Source organism: Asterias rubens, chromosome 7 (assembly GCF_902459465.1).
Source record: "Asterias rubens chromosome 7, eAstRub1.3, whole genome shotgun sequence".
NCBI lineage: Eukaryota > Metazoa > Echinodermata > Asteroidea > Forcipulatida > Asteriidae > Asterias > Asterias rubens.
In genome coordinates, this window is record NC_047068.1 from 2,211,158 (window position 1) to 2,232,073 (window position 20,916).

Genomic DNA, 20,916 nt, shown 5'->3' on the forward strand with positions numbered 1-20,916 from the left:
TACAATGAGTGAAACAAACAATTACAAATAAGCAGATTACAAATAAGCAGCTTCAAACAAATGAGTTTTCAACAGGGACTTAAAACATTGTAAAGAATTAGCTTGGCAAATATGCACAGGAAGACTGTTCCAAAGAAACGGTGCGGCGTAAGAAAAAGATCCGTGGCCATAACAAATGGAAGAAGCTCTAGCAGCAGAAAGCAATGACTGCTGTGATGAACGCAAAGTCCGAGTAGGGGAAATGATGAACAAGTTCAGATAAATAAGCAGGAGATTGACATGTTTGAGCCTTGAAAATTTACAAAAGAATTTTATAAATTGTATGCAACTTAACTAGGAGCCAATGTTGCATTAGTACTGGTGTGATATGATAAAAACGAGGCAAGCAAGAAAAGAGGCGAGCAGAATTCTCGTTGAATTTTAGCGAGATCTTTGTCAGGGAGTCCATACAGAAATGAATTGCAGGAATCAAGTCTAGTTATGACAAAAGCATGAACAAGATGAAGAGTAGTAGATGAAATGAAATACTTGACTAATCAACAGTACGCTTTAATGTAAATTGATAAGCTTAGGATTAATTAAGCAAGAATAATGAAATTGCCATGTAGTAGAAAGGCCAGTTAAGATCATTAATAGGTTGCAAAATGTTCAATGACATGTACATGTATTTGAATTACATGTGTTTGCATACAATGGATAAAAAGCTGGTCATTTATTACTACCTAAATTACACACATTTGATAAGGAGTAAAATTGCATTGATGCCTTAGAAATAACAAATATTCACGAACCAAATATGCATACATGTATAACAAACAACTTGTAAATGTATGTCAATGTCAAGTTGTGCCTGCGTAATAATTAACAACAATTAATCAACATAAGCATGAATAATAAACTTTAGTGTACTTAAACAATAGAGTGAAACCTCATACCCAAAGCATTATAAAAGTTAGTGTTTCTGTTTTGAATATAGTTTCTTTGATCAATGGCATCCAGCACTAATGGTGTCACTTTTGCTTAAAATACCCGGCTGTCAGACAAACAAGCCACTACATGATCATGCGTGATGGACGCAGCAAACTAGTAGTTAGCATTAGTCGTGTAAGTGCAGAATGCTATTGCATTCATGTTGAGTTTTCAAAGACTATGTGACGTTTAATTTGGCTGTATGAACATTTTGGAGAATCCAAATGATCAAGTAATGTCTCTTTGGGACTTTTGAAATGGTTCACATTAACATGTGTACTTGTTACTTTGTTCAATCTATTAGTTCTTTTATTGTGTTTTTAAAGTGCCATTAATTGCCTTTATTCTGTTTGCTTTGTTAAAATTTTACATAACAGTGTGCTATATTATATTGAATATCATAGATTATGCAAAAATCTTGCCAGGTATATTAACATTTATATAAATATTATGATGAACCAAGTTATTGGATAACCACACAGTATTATTGTTGTAAGACAGAGTGTCAATCAATACATTGTAACCTCCAGTATAATGAGATAAGATGTGTATCATGTCCTTTATACTTTACTCAATATTTCAGTTATGAGCCATCTGGTCGTAACTTAGAATGAGAGGGATCTAGTCCGTCATTGACTTTAATGATCATTCTGATCATTTTCCCGCGGGTCAAGTCATATAGCATTTTGAGTTCCAATTGCAAAAATAAACTCAATTTTTTCCAAAATCGGGATAATTTTTACATAACAATTTGGACTGAGACGACTCAATTAAGTCAACAAGCGAAATAACAGTAAAGGCAAAGTATACCTTAGTTCTTTAGTTCTTTATAGCTGTTCAATTGCTTCAATACAATGTAATGGTAGACTTATAAAATAAAACTTGATTGCGAAAATTTTATTTCAAAAGATGGTAGAATAATCTGCAATTGGAATACACCATCTGAGAAACATTTCATGCATAAACGTTTCTCAAATTGAAATATTTTGAATTCCTTTCGCTAAAACTATATTCCTTTGAAAAGAATGTGTTTCTCAAAATATTATACATTAATAACAGCTACAGTACTTATTACTAATTAAGTTTTTATGGTATTTAATTTATGGAGTAATTGCCAAAGGTTTACTTCCCTTTAAGTCATTATTTCTCAATTGTTTATCTTTTTATACCGAAAAGCCATTCTAGTTAAATCTGTTCTCTTTACAGCTATTTTCCCATGCTAAAACATTATCTTAACAAAAGCTCTGATTCTGAAACAGATATTTCTAAATGTCACCAAAAGGGTCATTATAGGATGAAGGGGAGGGGGCTTTTGTGGGTTACTTCCTTTTAAAATTTAACATTAGCTTAACATCTGTACTGTCTTTATAATCTGTTTTGTATTTGGATGCTATTTTAATGTCCGTATTGTATGAAAGCATTTAATGCAATAATTGCGTTTATACAGTACAGCATTGGTAACACATGTATGACTGTTAAATCTCAATCAGAAACACACACAGCATGAAAGTTGATAATAAACACTTGCCTTGAACAATATTGCAATGGCAACAAGTGTATTATGACAACAAAAGGTTTAATTATTAATCCAAATTCTCCTGTCTATAATGATGTGCATTTCAGAAACTGGTCATTAAAAACGACCAACACAATGGATGACAATTTTACAATTGAACTAGTAATTATAGAGTCTATCATAGACTACATTGTGTATTTAGTGAGTCATTTATTGATGGAAAATGAAAGATATGTTTATCTTTTATCTGAGGTGCTTTTATCTGAAGTTTCTTGCCAGCTGCCTATACAGAGGCTGTCCAATTGTTTTTATTTTTTTTAAAGAGTTCTGTTTACAGGCGGTTGGGGAAAACGAAATTTTATGCAAATATGCAAAAGAAGCAATTAACCAAAGCCATTGTCCACAAAGAAAGAAACATTAATGCTTTTACTCTTTTTATATTGCGAATAAATCACTTTCCAAAAAGATTTGGTTATTTTTTAGACCTGACCCCATGTCTAACAGGTTGAATTATGTGTCAGATGTACTTTTACACTTTGTTTTGATATCGGTATTAATTTATGTTTATTCAGAAAATTAAGATGTGTTGTGTTTCCAAAGTCAACAAATATTTGAAATAATTAATTTAAATTTTGATATGTAAACAATGGATTTAACTATATGAAAGCCAACTAGCAAAGTTTGTTTGATGTACACATTATGTCTTGTAGTTTAAAATTACGCATGGTGCTATAAATGTAACACAATTTTAGGAGTTTGCCCGACATGAATAATAATGCATTAAGTGTTAAGTGCAAGTGCTAGTTAAATACAGTCTTCCTTTGATGTCGAATATATGCCGAATTAAAGACAATAATGCCATAAATGTAATCCAGAACTTTGAAAATGTATTGTTATTTCAATGTGTGTCAAGCTTCTTCAAGATTGGTCTGAGCTAGGTTCTGAACTAAGCAGACTAATGTGGGGGGGGGGGGGCATGCCACCACTAATTCATGGGGCTATAAACAACATGTATTTTGTGAAACCAATACATTTTAGGGAACGATCCGACCGGGATTTCTGCCACGGCCACGGCCACGGCCACAACACAATAAGAGGATGGTGGCCCAATGCAGACCCATACAAATTAACTGCATGCCCCCCCCCCCACCCCCACACTGAAAAACCCTCTCCCAAATCAGAGCAGTGCCGTCATTAGGCTACAAGTTGTCTAAATCAAACTTATCATTCAACAACTGTCGCCATTTATAAAGTAAACTACAACAAATGAGTACTCTAGAAGTTGATAGAGTACAATGCGTGGCGGTAATCTTAAAGACATGCTTGAACGAAAATGTCAAGTGGTGAACTTTGCTGAATTTAATTTAAAATGTTTTCAATAAATAAGGAAATCGAATCATATAACTATAAATAGATTTTAGTTGTGTAAAAAACCCAACACCCTTATCCAGCGCTTCCAGAAAGATTCACGAAAAGCTCCGTTACGCAATCACTCATGGCACGTCATAGTTGGGAGCAGATATGCAGCGTGGTAACAAAGCAAACTAGACATGACGTCAAGCGTTGTCACTTTGACGCTTGCCGTCAACGGCAGAAGTTTTTTTAGTTTTACTAAACGTTGAGGATGGGGCCTGATTTTTTAATAGATTATTACTAAAAATTCAAAAGTGTATAGGCCTACACATATCAAAATTACATCAAACGCATTACAAACAAGTTAATATAATATAGCAAATACAAAAAGGAGAACATTTTACAAAGTCCAATACATACGACAAAAGTGACTTAAAGGCAGTGGACACCATTGGTAATTACTCAAAGTAATTATTAGCATAAAACTTTTCTTGGTGAAAAGAAATGGTGAGAGACAGCTCCCTCTGAAGTGCCATAGTTTTGGAGAAATAAGTAATTTTCCACGAATTTGATTTCGAGACCTCAAGTTTAGAACTTGAGGTCTCGAAATCAAGCATCTAACGCACACAACTTTGTGTGACAAGGGTGTTTTCTCCTTTCATTATTATCTCGCAACTTTGATGACTGATTGAGCTCTAATTTTCACAGGTTTATTATTTTATGCATATGTTGAGATACACCAACTGTGAAGGCTAGTCTTTGACAATTACCAATAGTGTCCACTGCCTTTAAAATTGTTCTTGATATACTGATACTTGTACTTCCTTCTTTTTGAAGGTAACTTTGCTAGTATAGGTCAATGGTCACTCTCACGTGTCGTTTATAAGTGATCGTGTGTGCCCATGGAGCAATAAACTAGAATCATGGTGTAGGATTTACCTACCCGCATACCTGGTGGAACCGGAAGGGAGTCGATGGTGATGGTATGTCCCGATATAAGGTTATTTGCTTGTGCTTATTTGTTGTTGTGCTTCGAAATATTAATTTCTAGCCAAAACATTACTTTCTTTTGTCAGTGAAATGGTTTTAGACTTGTGAAGGCAGTTCTCAAATAACTCGAGAAAAAAATAACATAAAAAGAAGCTCACTGATAATTATTGTTATTTGTTCCGCTGATTAATTGGAGGCTATACATTATTTTTGGAACTAGGACAGGAATTCCCATGTTTGAAAGGGCACTGGGGAGACGTCACATGTCGCAAAATGTGCGCATAATAAACTGCTCACAAAAAGTAAGAACACTTTTTTTAATCCAGTATATTTGTTACTATTTATTACTCTCTTTGTATATGGTATATATCAATGCAAAGCTGAACTATTCCTCTTTAAAATGATACCACATTTTCAATGATTACATGTTGCTTGGATCTTGGCTACACGAATAACAATGAGGCAAAGTCACAAATCAAATGTGCCAAAATTACCGTTGTCTGTGCTAAATGGTGAGGGGCAAAATATCCACACCGGTATTATCTCTATACCGGCCTATAATATTGTCAGTTAACCGTGTATAATATTAAACTGCTTTACGATGATGTGATAGAGCATGTCTACTATACTGAATTGCTGCCCTCCACTGATATTCCCCAAACAATCACGCATCCTGTTCATTGGGTGCGTGTCATAGCACGGCCGTGTTGACTGCAAAATGAAATTGTGGGTTGAGGTGTCTAGATCTTTCTAAATAACGTTCAACGTCCACAGGAATGATCCCTTTTGGGGTTGCTTTTTGCTAAAAAGAGAAGGGCCTGATTGATAATTCAATCATGCTTCAATCGATCGCTTTTTCAAGGACTTCACCACACTCTCTCTCAGGGCCCAATTTCATAGAGCTGCTTAAGCACAACATTTTGCTTAAGCAACAAATTCATTGCTTAGTAAAATCAGATTACCGGCCAAGACTCCACTCAATTGTTATGCTAAGTAAACAACAGCTAAATACTAGTCATAAGCAATGTATATGGCATGAAATTTTGGCCAGTAACTTGTGTAAAATAAGCGAGCTATTTTCGTGCTTAATCAATTTTTTTGCTTAAGAAATTGGCCCCTGGTCATCATGCAAGGCGACGTCTAGCGCATTGGATCGATTGTCATAATTAATTGGTATTTCATGTTTCAATAAATACGTCCCACTTAGTATATTTAACGCGACGTGTATAATTATGACTGGAAACAATGTACCTTTATGCATATATTATCACATAAATTACATTACAATGGTAATTAATAAGTCACTCCTCTCCTTGATCCCCCAAGAGTACACGTGTACCACTTTTGCAGTCGACTTCATTAATAATAAACTAGATAGGTCATAGTTTACTCTCGTCCAATCAGACATCCCCACGGTATAACTCAAGTTGTATATCTGCGCATGCTCCACTGGCTAATCTTTCTTTGCCACGTTTTAACGCACAGTCTTCGCATCGTCCAGGATTGCACTGTCGTCTGTGTGGTTTCTGCAGGTTGTCGCCATAATAACCAACACCAAAATGAAGACTTCTTTGGCCATTTTTGCTGCTTTATTTGCCTTTGCATTCGCAGTAGATGTACAAGAAGAGGAAGGTGTCTTTGTGCTTACCGATGCCAACTTAGCCACGTTCGTTGAGGAAAACAACCATGTGTTGGTGGAGTTTTGTAAGTAGGAATTCTGATTCACCTAAAAACTAAATACAAAATTATCCGCCGTCTCCATTCACCTAGGCCTATTTTTATGGAGGCTATAAAAATATAAAATTAAACAATTACCATGGATGTAGTAAAACAGTTTGTAGTTGTACAATATGTTTGAATAACCAAGTGACCTGTCTTTCTGTCAAAATTCACAAATTCAGCTTTTGCAAACAGGCTTTTATTCTAATGTTTATTCTACTCACATTTACAATTTATACAATTACAATACAATTACAAGTGAAGTAACATACTGTTCATTTGGTTATCCGTTCATGACTCCCCTCCTAACAGTCACTCAAAGCAATAGCTTCGTAATTTTAACTTAAATAAACTCTAATTGCCAATTTGTTCGAAGAAAACAGAGCCATGTGAATAGGATGGGTTACCATGGGGGTTATTATGATGGCAACAAATGTTTAGCAACCTATTAGTCCTAATTAATATTTAATAATTATAACAAGGAAGTTATCCGAAGTTATAATAAGTAGACCTAAGTACTGTGCTGTGTTATTTGTTGAATTATTATTGCAAAGTTAAAGATTCCAAGTACCAAACATGATATCGACATCAGACTTGGGAATTCCTGGTGGGGACCTCAGGCTTAACCATATGATAAAGTACCAGCTGGCAAAATGTGGAATTCCAATCTACCTGAAAATTTTAAAAGAAACTTCTTTAGCGCTGCAGTGGAATATTGTTTTATATGGCTCTATATTCGGGACACTGAACAGCAAATCTTGAAAAGAAGATTGATGGAGCTTACACACAAACGACTTCAGCCTACGATAAAAAATTTGTGTGAAAATTCTGAAAATCACCAACTGTTCCATTTGAAGAAAAAAAAACGGTTTGCTGGCCATTGCTGGCTTAGCAAACAGGAACTTACTGGAGATGTTCTACTTTGGAGGCCCATTCATGGTAGACAAACACCAGGACGCCCTAAGTCGGCCTATTTATTGACGTACCGATTGATGGAGGATTCTGGATGTAGGTTCAAAGATCTTCCAAATGCAATGAACAACAGAGGAATATGAAAGAAATGTCTAGCACGCTTGATGATGTCTGATAAAATTAGTTCACAAAGTCTCTGAAGAAAGTGGGCGTGGAGTGATTTTGGGGGTGCGCCTCCTATCATCGTGTCATCAGAAATATTTTTTTTTAATGAAATGTAGATCTCTACATTGATAATAATAATATTAATAATAATAATAATGTGATCAATAATTCTACCCTGCTGGTGTTCAAAGAAAACTGACCTTCAAATCGTGGGAATTTTATTTGTATCAATACCCAATTCATTTAAAATTTACCCAGTCAGATTCCTTGTGAAATTAGAAACAATAAGTCTAAAATACTCAGAATATGCTCGTAAATGTATGTAATCCAAATAATTCTTCACAAAAACACAACTACAGATGCTTACTAAACATTGGTACTTACAGATGATTTCAAACAAGATATTGATTTTCAGCTCAAGCATGAGGTTGAATTTGAGCATCAGTCTTGTTCTTTATTTTTATTGATATTTCCGAGACTCTGCCTCCGATGTTGATAATTGTTCATGTGCAAGAAGAGATACCATGTACATGTTTGTTTAATTGTTTGACTGTTGCGTTCGCTCACCTTGGTTTGTTTTAAAATAAACAAACGGGTTAGTTTTTAGTATCCTCAGTGAGATTGTAACTATGCCACTGCCAAGTCCATAAAATTCACTCTGCAAAAAAGAAATTGCAAAAATGTATGATTTGTCATTTCTCACCATCAATAAGAATCCTTTGGCGTGGTAAACAAACTTGACCACATCCCTGTACATGTATTATGAATTGGTTGTATCGTGGATCAGCATTAGGCACATTAACATACACTATGCTCCCCTGCTGGAGAGAACAAATTTCATGCAAAACAGGAAAAACTGAAATGATTTGGACTTCAAATTTGACTGTTTGTACTAGTTATTGATGCTTAATCCAGCGCTGACTGTTGGTTAGGCTACATGTACAATGAAATAAAATTTAGCCAAGCAACATGGAATGCTTGTGGTATGCTGCAAGCATGATAGCCAATAGTTCATCAATATTGGATGCAACTATATTTATTTTTGCAAAGCGATTCTGATGTATGGATTTTGAATTGACGGTCGGAATATATAAATTTGTGCAATTTGTTTATTATGGCTATAAACTCATTGATGCGTCTCGCAGCAATGGATTTCAACTTGCCCTTAAATTATTCATAAACCTGTCCAGTGACCCAATGATTGAGTGCTCTGCACGGTTTGCCATTACGTAATCAAAGGACTTCCAGTGTTTTCAACATCACCCATTCTCATTCAGGGTTCGAAATTAGCAGTCGCCCGGTCGCCAAATGCAAGTGAAAATAGCGACGGGCGAGTGAGAACCCTTTCTCACTAGCCCGCCGGGCGAGTCAAATAATTATTCCTTTTCACAAATAAATGAGGGTTCAGTGGCAAAATCCCACAGAAAACTTTTACTTAGCTTTTAAAATAGTAAATTTGACAACTCAAGATACTTGCTAGATTTAATTTGGCAGTGATCGGGACCTGAATTGCTGTCGTTCGTGTCAGAAAACACGTACAATCAATTGAAAACACAATGCACAAACCACATTGTGCCGAGTATCCTCACAGTACACGGTCGCCCACTGGTCCATGCAGTCTGCACAGCACATACCCAACACACAGTCCTCCAAAGTACATTCTGACCATCACTCCGCACGCTGTGATTGGCGGTTAATGGCTGTTGATAATTCCATGGTCATGATCTTCTTGACTAGACTTCAATGCAGTACACGTTCATGTACAAGTACAGAGTAAAGAATTGTCGCAGGTTGTGCATAATGCCTGCAAACTGTGCACACTGTACAGCCTTGGAGGAATTCTAATGGACAACTTTTGCCAACAGAGGGCGTTGCGGGGCAAAGTTCATTGAAACATTTCTCGACGTGCGTTGTTGACTGATCGTTGATTCATGAAGATTTTGTTGCAAACGGAGTTCAAAACATGTTCAAATCAACCGACCCCCTTACCACGAAGTCATTAAAGTTGTTGTTGATTGAAAAGGGATAATTTAAGGTAAAAATTAAGATATAAATTCCTCCAAAAACGCAATTTTAAGGGCTTCACTTTCGTGTTTTTTTGTGGGGGCTTTTCGTTTTGAAAGTTTTGTGCATAAATACATGCAGGCTAGTGAAAAAACCTACAGGCGATCAAGAATTTTGTTTGACTCACCCGGCGGGCGATTAAAAAAAAAGTTAAGGGAAACCCCTGGAAACCATAATGTATTTTTAATTTCACCTCTGATTTCAAGAATAATATCCACGAAAAATGCTTTGAAATTCATACATACTTTGTCATTCAAAGCTCGTATGTAATAAATGTAATGCTTACCATTGTGCAATAACACGTATTGTAACTGACTGAATTGTGTTGATTTGATACAGATGCCCCTTGGTGTGGCCATTGCAAATCATTGGCTCCAGAGTATGCAAAGGCAGCACAGGTGCTGAAAGACTCCAAATCAGACATCAAGCTGGCCAAGGTAGATGCAACAGAGAATACAGAGGTTGCCAAGAAGTATGAAGTACGTGGTTATCCAACTCTTAAGTTCTTCAAAATGGGAAGTGCTATGGAATACAGTGGTAAGTAGACCAATCCAATTCAGTTAGTTGGCTAATGATAACACTGAAGCAGATCCTCTTTAACGGACTGGACACGTTTGGTCAGGGTTCTCCACATGCGGTTTTGTCCGGGCGCTGCGCCCGGACAAAAAATCTGAAAGTACCAAATGCGCCCGGACAAAAAATGTCGCGCCTGGACAAAAAAAATTGAAAAACACTTCACGACAAACTCAAACCACCATTCGATGCGCTGTATCACTTACCTTTTTGTATATAATAATAGTGTGCAAAGACTGGTACCTAGATCTCGGCTATTTCGTAACAGCATTACGCGTGCATTTTTCTCTGTGTCGCAGGGCATCCTGACTACCATTTGACAACAGCGTTGGTATTTAGACTTGGTTCCAAGTCTGTGAATCCGCCAATAGATTACAGAATAACTTGCACAATTTGAAAACAGTGCAGGAATGGTTTGCGCGATTTGATAATAGTGCAGGATTGGTTTAGCTCCCGAACAAAATTTTACCCTGTGGAGAACCATGTTGGTAATTGTCAAAGACCAGTATTCTCACTTGGTGTATCTCAACATATGAACAAAATAAGAAACCTCCGAAAGGTTAGACTAAATTGGTCAAAAGAAAAATTAAAGAAAAATCCCCTTGTTGCATTACTTTGTGTGGTTTAAGATGTATAATAAATAGCTTCAGCAGAAGTTTTATATTATTCAAGTGAGAAATTACCTCTTTCTCAAAAATTAGGTCACCTCTGAGGGAGCTGTTTCTCGCAATGTTTTAAACTATCAACAGCTCTCCATTTCTCGTTATCAAGAAAGTTTTTTTAAGTAATTACCAATGGTGTCCAGTGTCGTTGATGGGTCTGCTTTCTGTTGCTTGCAAAAATCTGGAATTTTTTAAACAGTCTATTAAAGCCTATACCATGGCCCAATTTAATGGCTCTGCTTACCGTAAGTACAGAACGGATTAGCGGCGAATTTTGGCTTCTGTGCGTGCGTACTCTATGTACTAGGCATTCCATGCTTACAAGGCTAGTGCAGAAATTTGGCGCTTGCACATAAGCGGGAATCGTGATCGTTAGCACAGAATTCGGCGGTAAGCAGAGCCATAAAATGTGGCCGATATTAATGTAGGCCAGCCCTTCTATAAGTGCCTAATATCATGACTGGAGTTTGAAACAAGGACAGACAAGTTTGCATTGCGAATGACTGTAGTTCCTTAATGATTTTGCTAGAGCGTGATTTTAACCAACAGCTCCCGATCTACCAACTGAGGTATCTAGCCCTATATTGCCGGAAAGAGAGTGAATTTGTCTGGTGTAGTTTTAAAGATATGGTTTTTCAATTTTGTTTTACTTTATTTGATTTAATGTTCTTTGACATGTGATTATGTAATTGTGACGTCAGATCTTGGTTTTTGTATGTTTTTCTTTTTGAAACAGCATCATCTGCCAGAAAGCAGCCGTGCAGCTTTAAATGATTAGTCATCTAACTTGCACACTGGCATTAATAATTTAACCTGGAAAACACATTCTTACAGGAGGAAGAACCGAAAAAGACATTGTCAGCTGGCTTTCCAAGAAGACTGGTCCTCCAGCAGCAGCTGTGACATCTGCACAAGAGGCAGATGCCCTGGAAGAAGCAAATGAAGTAGCTGTAGTAGGATTTTTCAAAAGTCTAGATTCAGACAAGGCCAAGGCATTTTTAGCAGTTGCCTCGGAAATGGATGACCTCGCATTTGCCATTACAACTGAGGATGCCGTCTTCAAAAAGTATGACATTACCGACGACAGTGTTATCCTACTCAAAAAGGTAAGTCTACTAAGGATATTGAGTGAAAACCAAGTCATTGTTCTACAAACTGAAGAGAACAAGGGTTTTTTTAATGAAGTTCTACTTCTTTTAAGAAGTAGACGTTAAAGGCAAGGACCATTAAGTGTGCAGGTGTGCATGGTCAGATATGGATCTTCTTGTACAAATAGACCACCCAGTGCTAAATATGGAGACAACACTACTGATAATAGTATTGTGGCTTCACTGAGAGTTTTTCAAGAACCAAGTAGTTTTGATGTCAAATATTGTCACAACTTTTAATTTCTGTGTAAACAAAATTAAAAACTATATTCCAATACTTTTGCTCAGAGCAACTACAAAATATCAAAGTTTCTTCAAAGTTAGGGAGTTGCAAATGCTGTGTGCATCCAAGAACAGTTTAAATGAGAATATATCACCATTGCTAGATAAAAACATGAATATTGACACCACTTTAACTACACAATCTGCAACAATACATAATGCCAATGACGGTGTAGACTACACACTTACAAAATACTAAATCAGTTACTATTGTTTGCTTTCAGTTTGACAACCTGCGTGATAATTTTGAGGGAGAATTCACTGAAGAAGCTCTTAATGCTTTTGTTGTTAGTAACCGTCTACCACTTGTTATTGAATTCACCGATGAAGTAAGTAGCTCATGTCTTATCACTTGTAATTCATTGACTATTGAAACTTTGCTTTGTTTAATTTTTGATCATCCAATGAATGTTTTCTCAGAAACCCCTGATTTAATGCCCGTAGAAATGATCATGCAGTGACATCACGGTTTCATTCCTATAAACCTCTAACATGATATTAATGTTGGTTTTTACCCATACACCGAAGTGTGTTAGCACTGTATACTCAGTACTTTCCCTGAGTCCTGTGAAAAAATATCACAGGCTGATTACTCGAGTGGCATTCGAACCCACGACCCTTGCAATTCTAGAGCAGTGTCTTACCAACTAGACTACCGAGATTGCCCGGTAGCTAGAGGCAGTTTTAATCCTATGTTTTGGCAGCGGGTACCGCAATGATATATAATTCAATTTGCATCGGGGATAAAGAAGATTAATTTTTGTTTTTACCCATACACCGATGTTTGCCCCATTGGTCTGTTGATTACAAACTAACCTTATTTTCCTCTAATTGCAAACCTTGTAATGATATAAAGATTTCATGAAATTAAAGTTGTCTTTCTGTCTCAATCAGTCCGCACCTAAAATCTTTGGTGGTCCAGTGAAAGTTCACAACCTGCTGTTCATCAGTAAAGATGACGCTGAGTTCAGTAACGTCCATGTTGCCTTCAGTGAGGCTGCAAAAGCTTTTAAAGGAGAGGTAAGTACCTTGTCTTTACAAGTGACTATTGAAGCTTCTGTTAAAGACAGTAGACACTATTGGTAAACTCAAAGACCAGTCTTCTCACTTGGTGTATCTCAACATATGCATAAAATAACAAACCTGTGAAAACATGAGCTCAATTGGTCGTCGAAGTTGTGAGATAATAATGAAAGAAAAAACACCCTGGTCACACGAAGTTGTGTGCTTTCAGTTGCTCGATTTCGTGACCTCAAATGCTAAATCTGAGGTCTCAAAATCAATTTCGTGGAAAATTATTTCTTTCTCGAAAACTACGTCACTTCAGAGGGAGCCGTTTCTCACAATGTTCTATACTATCAACCTGTGTCCGTTACTCGTTACCAAGTGAGGTTTTATGCTAATAATTATTTTGAGAAATTACCAATAGTGTCCACTGCCTTTAAGGGAACAATCAGTTGTTTGGGGGATTGGAGTGGATGTGTGCAATAAATAACCACAGAGGAAGTGAAGTTCTTCATCATAAGTGGTAATAACAAAGACGATTTAGCACAATTGTTTTGCTAATTGAACATTTTGTAAACCTGTAATGTACCTTATGCTTGTGCATAGTGCACTGTGTGTGCTTGTGCATAGTGCACTGTGCATAGTGCACTGTGTGTGCTTGTGCATAGTGCACTGTGTGTACTTGTGCATAGTGCACTGTGTGTGCTTGTGCATAGTGCACTGTGCGTGCTTGTGCATAGTGCACTGTGCGTGCTTGTGCATAGTGCACTGTGTGTGCTTGTGCATAGTGCACTGTGTGTGCTTGTGCATAGTGCACTGTGTGTGCTTGTGCATAGTGCACTGTGTGTGCTTGTGCATAGTGCACTGTGTGTGCTTGTGCATAGTGCACTGTGTGTGCTTGTGCATAGTGTACTATAGTGTTCATAGTGTACTATAAGCTCATTAACGTGGCTTGTTCAATGTGTTGAAACATAATGGCTGACAATCAATGGCCTGGCAGTAAGATTTGTCAGCATCCAGTTGGATCTTAGTTTTGTGGTATCAATAGCTATCCCATTTGTTGCGAATTGATACTTGCTGGTTTCACGCTACTTTTTGAAAGGTTCTGTGCACCTCAACGAACCCAGCACATATATCAGGCTCAACAATCTTCCGGTTTCTAAACCTGATTTCCTTGGTTTTTTTTTTCCTTTCAATGTTATGGTCTTTGAGTTCAATGTGAATTTGATATAAAATTTGGGGGTGAATTGTTGGGGATACATTTCTGTTCATAATAAACTGTCGCCCAGCAGCAGCCGGCGCATGGGTGTGTGATTAGTTTCTTCCATGCAGCGCGTTCAATTGATGTGTATAGACTTGTTTCAGTCTTTCCCCGTTTCGTTCATGTGGAACGGTTTGGCAGTATATGTATTACATATTTACTGTTGCCGTAAAGGAACATGTGTGGAGACATTGAAATGTCTTATGACAACAACGCACAGTGTTTTGGTGCGTGCATTGTTAGACTTTTTTTTACTAGTTGTCAGTACGCACCCTCATAGGCTTAAGTGCCATTTCTTTGATAAGTTGAACGTGTATGGCTGGAGATATTGTTCCGCATTGAACTATGACTGGAAAGAAACTTCGAGACAATGGATGCATAAGTGTGTGCAACACATGTGTGGGGAGATTCATTGACGTTTGTCGTCTAGCATTACTTATCCAAAACGCTATGGTTTATAAACCGTCAGGATCTTGGAGATACGAAAATGTGTTCGAAGAACAGTTTTCGATGGCCAAAGGGGAAAATTTTAGTTTATATTGGAACTTTGCCAAGAAATAGTGATTGAGATGATGAAATGTTTACTTGTGTCTCCACAGATGCTATTTGTCCTGATCAACACACAAGTTGAGAACAATGCTCGCATCACTGAATTCTTTGCAATTCCTGCTGATGAAATGCCAACCATGAGAATCATCGTTCTAGCTGATGACATGAAGAAATACAAACCAGACTCTAATGAAATGACAGCCGAGAAGATAAAGCAATTTGTTCAAGATTTTAAGGATGGTAAACTCAAGGTAAGGTTTTTGGCCAACAATGACAAGCAATCAAAGTTGAAGTTCATTTTCCTTTAATTTGACTATTTCGTTGGCCTCTTGTCAACACAAAGCTTCCATTTAATTGACTTGTTGACTCCATGAAATGCCCTCTGGTTAATTAGAGTAAACGAGGGTAAAAACACCCGATTTTTAATGTGTTTACATCATTTAGATCACTAGAGTACATTTAAACACAGTTGTGATAATGACCTGTGTTTTGCAAAAAAAATCTCCAACATGCTTTGGAACGAGTTTGTTAATACGAAACTAACTAAACTGTCATCAGTAACCTGAAACATTTATTTTAAATGAATATTTGAGAGTTCCATGCTGATATTTGTGACAAGAGTTAGTAATTTTTTTTATTTAAAAAAATTATTTTTAGGCACATCTTAAGACAGAAGAAGTTCCTGAAGACTGGGACAAAGAGGCCGTCAAGGTTCTTGTGGGCAAGAACTTCGATGAAGTCGTGTACGATAAAAGCAAGGATGTTTTGGTAGAATTTTGTAAGTATTAAAATAAAAAAGCTCTTTAATTATAAAATTGCTTGTCTAGGTTTTTTCTTGAGCTAGTTAAATATCAAAAATGAACGTGCCAAAACGAAGAAAGGTTTACTTTAGAACTGCAAAAGTGAATTGAGTTCCCTTTTGTCACAGTAACTTGTTAAAGGCAGTGGACACTATTGGTAATTAATCAAACTAATTATTAGCATAAAACCTTTCTTGGTTACGAGTAATGGGGAGAGGTTGATGGTGTAAAACATTGTGAGACCTCAGACTTAGAACTTGAGGTCTCGAAATCAACCATCTAAACTGCCACAACTTTGTGTGACAAGGGTGGTTTTTTTCTTTCATTATTATCTCGCAAGTTCGATGACCGATTGAGCTCAAATTTTCACAGGTTTGTTACTTTATGCATATGTTGAGATATATTGTCCACTGCCTTTAAGTATCTTGTCTAACCCTTCAATTATGTATATTGAATTTCATTTTACCTCAAAACAGCTGGATATGAACCTACATGTTTGTTGTCCTCTGTAAAAAAAAACAGCATTCAGACAACAACATGAGTAATTCAGGGATAATTTCATAATCGTGCAATGCAACAATTTTGACAGTGAAATATAATGAAAATGACGTGGATGCAGTCTTAACAATGGTCCCTGAGGTCGATTTTACAAAGAACTTAGGACTAGTACAAAACTGCTTGGAACACAAAAAGATTTTCATATTTTTGAAAAAATGTTTGTCGAAAAAGCTGAGCATTTGTTCACAAAATGTCTAGTAATTATTATTATCTCCCATTGTACTGCTGCAAAGGTTAAGATATACTGACTTTATCTTTGATTTATTTCAGATGCTCCATGGTGTGGACATTGCAAGAAACTAGCTCCAATATTTGATGATTTGGGAAAGCATTTTGAAGATAGAGAGGACCTTGTTATTGCTAAAATGGATTCCACTACTAATGAGGTGGAGGGAATATCAATCGGAGGGTTTCCCACGTTAAAACTCATTAGAAAGGAAACAAATGAGGTTAGTGGGTCAATAAACTATAGTCATTTGATGCAGTTTTCATGTTATATAAAGAGGACAATCCCCGGCTAATCGTTGTTGTAATTTAGTGATATAGAATCGTAGATAAAATTTGTTTAGATGTTCTGTAAAAGAAACCAAACCAAAAAAGAAACTACCCCAAAATATGGTGGGAAAAATTAAGAACAAGTACAACAAGCATTAAAGATCCGAAGATGACTTATAAACCCAACATACCGCTAGTAAACTAGGCCTATGTTTGCATTGCCAAATGTAGTTGGATTGCGATGATGGCCCAACATCCTCCTAACGAGCCTGGCCAAATTGCATAAAGCCTGTATTGGCACAAAAACTTGCTTAGGCCGAACAAAAGAATACTTGTGTTTTTGGTTACCCGACCGTTTTTGGTTACCCGACCTTCCCTAAAATGTCATGCCAACCCTGTATCTTTTTATTTCCAAAATAAAGATACAAAATAAAATTATATGGTGCTGACCCTAAACCTCATTTTTGTGCACATCGTCTCGGATTTCTTTGTTTTCCACCTTAAAAAAACCCAACTTATTCAAACATTGTTGTCAGACACTTTAAACCTTTGCCAATTTCACTAATCTTAAATTAGTAATTTTAAATTTACCAAAGTAATCATCATATTGCAGATGATTACCCCCCATTGTGGACAAAATTGGCTCAATGTGCGTTTCTTAAAATACAAGTTGTGCTCAGCATCTTCCAAAAATTAATTTAAATATTTGAAACCTGATGCCATTGTACTGTTTGTTTGACAGGTTGTTGATTATAACGGAGGAAGGACATTGGAAGATCTAATCAAGTTTTTGGAGTCTGGAGGAGTAGAGGGCGCTGGTGTAGATGAGGTAAGACATACATCTTCATTGTCCTTCAATAATTTGTCTTCAATACTTTGGAAATTAACTTGAATTGCAGGTCAAACATGAATTGAAGTTTTTGTTTTGATTTGCAAACAAATAGAGATTCAGTGTACACAAGACACAATGCTGCAGCATTGCATCGTATTAAACAAAGAGTAAAGAACAATTGTATAATCCTTGCTAGTATTTGTTGTTCAACATTGATGTTGGTTGATCCTTGCTTTGCCACTACTTGCTGTTAACACTAACCACTTTTGTTAAATCGTTGCTGATATTTGTTGTAAATATTGATGTTGTTTTATCCTTGCTTTGCTACTATTTGTTGCTACATTGACCACTGTGGTATAATCCTTTGTACTACTTGCTGTCTTAACCACTGTGTAATCCTTGATAGTATTTGTTGTTCATATTGATGTTGTGTAATCCTTACTAGTAGTTGTTGTTCATATTGATGTTGTGTAATCCTTACTAGTAGTTGTTGTTCATATTGATGTTGTGTTATAATAATAATAATCGTATTTATAACGCGCCTTTTGCCAAAGGATACAAAGCGCCAGGTATTATACCTGCAAGGAGTGGGGCAAATTTTGAGATTTAAGACATAATCCTTAAGCACCATGTAATGGTTTACAAGGTGCTGTGGCGCAAAATGCTGCCAATCCAGCCAGGAACACCCGGGCGAACCCCTTCTCTTTTCAATAAGTGCACTGAGTTCTTTTACATGCGTTTACACAACACATGGGACCAACGGCTTTACGTCCCATCCAAAGGACGAAGCAATGGTTATGTGTCTTGCTTAAGGACACAAGTGTCACGGCTGGGGATTCGAACCCACACTCTGCTGATCAGAGACACCAGAGTTTGAATTCGGTGCTCTTAACCGCTCGGCCACGACATTCGTATTATCTGTTATCCTTGCTTTGATACTACTTGCTGTTCACACTTACCACTGTTGTGTAATCCTTGCTAGTGTTTGGTGTTCACACTTAGCACTGTTGTGTAACCCCTGCTACTACTGGTGTTCACATTGACCACTGTTGTGTAATCTTTGCTACTACTGGTGTTCACATTGACCACTGTTGTGTAATCTTTGCTACTACTTGTTGCGCACATTAACCACCATGTGATATGTGATTTTGCCTCCTATAGGATGAAGATTTTGATGAGGAGGATGAGGAAGAGGAGGATGGGGATCAAGTCAAGGATGAGTTGTAGATGTCTCCATGGTTACATCATCTTCAGTCACACACTCCCTGGTATTACAGTCAACTAGCTCCCTCTCTATTCAGCTCTCAACTGTTAAAAAGCAGATTCTCCTTTTGTTAATAGCATGTATATTTAGAAGTTTGGTCTTGGACGTAGATTTCAATAGTTTTTATTTTTTAAAGTAAAGCAGCACAACAATACCAGGGATTGAATGGCCTTAATTTATCCACCTTTTAGTTAACCATCTTGATACCAAATTGTTGGCTGAACTCTGTACATGATGGAATGCATCCTTGCAAACCATTGCGTAAGATGTTGAGGCAATAAGTCTGTGGATGAACAATCCTGTTTAGATTTATGCCAATTGGTAAAAGAAAGAATTGAAGTCTTTGTTGATGCAATACCAAGATGCTTAAAGTATTGGTAGATGCTACGATACTTTGTGTCACTTAGTACATGGTGGGTGTACTGATACTTACAACTTCAATAACAACAACAATTGTCGCTGGTATATAGAAAATTAATTTATTCAAATTCTCATTGGTTAAGGGATTTTTTCAATAACTTGTGTTTTAACTTTTTCTACATTAGGATGGTCCAAACAAAATGATGATTTGCACTCATTATTGATTTTATAATCGGTAACAAACTATTGTCATTTTGCTATTGCATTTTCTGAAGAGGTTTTTTCAATCCCCCTATAAGAATCAAAAAATTGTCAGTTACATGTTTGAGATGGCATTTGTTCTCTTAAAAAAATCTGTTTTGGCTTTTCATATGACATATCTGTCCTGAAAATTACACTCGTTAATACTGTTATCCAAATCTAACATTGTGGTTTGAAATGTGTTTCAAGAAGCGTAAAAGTTACACTGCCATGGGAAGTAACCATCTCATTACAGTATTTTTTAATTGATTTTTAAGTGTCCAACTTTCATCTGGATTATTGATGTTGGTGCTACTTTTGTTGTAATTCTTTTCTTACAGAGCATTTGCAAAGCAAAACCGTGATGTTTTTAATTTATCAACATGTAGTTTGCTTTATCTTTTCTCTGTAATTTTTGTACAAAACATCAACAACAATAAAAAACAGGACATTGTTATGAATGTCTTAAAACTTCTAGAGCTGAATTTCTTGCTGATAGAAATTAAGTTATTTTCTGAGAATTAGCATTTCACTGAGATACATCTAAATTATCTCTAAGCACATCCAATTTGATGTGTTGATGAACAGTCATTTGCTGTGTTGATGAACAGTCATTTGCTGTGACATTGCCTTAGCCTGAATTTTGTTGTTTATTTTAGAGTTACTTATGCAACTGTACCTTGAAAATGGCTTCATAATGTGAAGACGTAATAAATGATGCAACCACTTGCTGTACACAAACAAATGTTAATGTACATGGTACATCTTCATAAATACTATTAGAAACTAAATAATCAGTTAAAAGCGTTATTTTCTTTGTGAAAGGAAAATTATGCCATGTTTTAAAACATTGTGGAAAGAAACTTGTTTAAATGTAAGTCTTTAATATAGAATATCAGTTTCCTGACTTTGCAAACAAAGTAGTGAGAAAACAAAAATCAGGATATATTTATGGATTGGTCATTTTTGTTTATTTAAATAAATTTGAATGATTTTTCTTTTTATAAAATATAATGTGACATTATTGGCTATTATCTAGACCAACAGAAACTTGAACAAATTGATTATTTGTGAGAAACAGAAGATAAAAGAATGCTTAATAAAAGCTGTCCAACCAATCAATGTACATTTGTTAAGTTTTTGTGTTGTGTAATATGTTAAAGGGATTGTGGTTAAAGGTTGCTCAACCAGTTGGTTGG

The 20,916-nt window shown here is 36.3% G+C and overlaps 1 protein-coding gene across 1 annotated transcript; it reads left to right on the plus strand.

Annotated features, from left to right (window-relative positions):
• The first annotated feature begins 6,296 nt into the window (after positions 1-6,296).
• LOC117293087 (protein disulfide-isomerase-like) lies at positions 6,297-20,835 on the plus strand. Its single transcript, XM_033775302.1, has 10 exons — positions 6,297-6,532; positions 10,028-10,225; positions 11,758-12,029; positions 12,578-12,682; positions 13,248-13,373; positions 15,219-15,419; positions 15,826-15,946; positions 16,797-16,975; positions 17,764-17,850; positions 19,015-20,835. The coding sequence occupies exons 1-10, from the start codon at positions 6,388-6,390 to the stop codon at positions 19,078-19,080; spliced, it is 1,500 nt and encodes a 499-aa protein (XP_033631193.1). The 5' UTR covers positions 6,297-6,387; the 3' UTR covers positions 19,081-20,835.
• The last annotated feature ends 81 nt before the right edge of the window (positions 20,836-20,916 follow it).

Bases quoted from the DNA above. Each gene is read 5' to 3' on its own strand.
- LOC117293087 (XM_033775302.1), top strand. From the start codon at position 6,388: ATGAAGACTTCTTTGGCCATTTTTGCTGCTTTATTTGCCTTTGCATTC. The intron at 16,976-17,763 runs GTTAGTGGGTCA...TTTGTTTGACAG, and splicing joins TTAGAAAGGAAACAAATGAG to GTTGTTGATTATAACGGAGG. The intron at 17,851-19,014 runs GTAAGACATACA...TGCCTCCTATAG, and splicing joins AGGGCGCTGGTGTAGATGAG to GATGAAGATTTTGATGAGGA.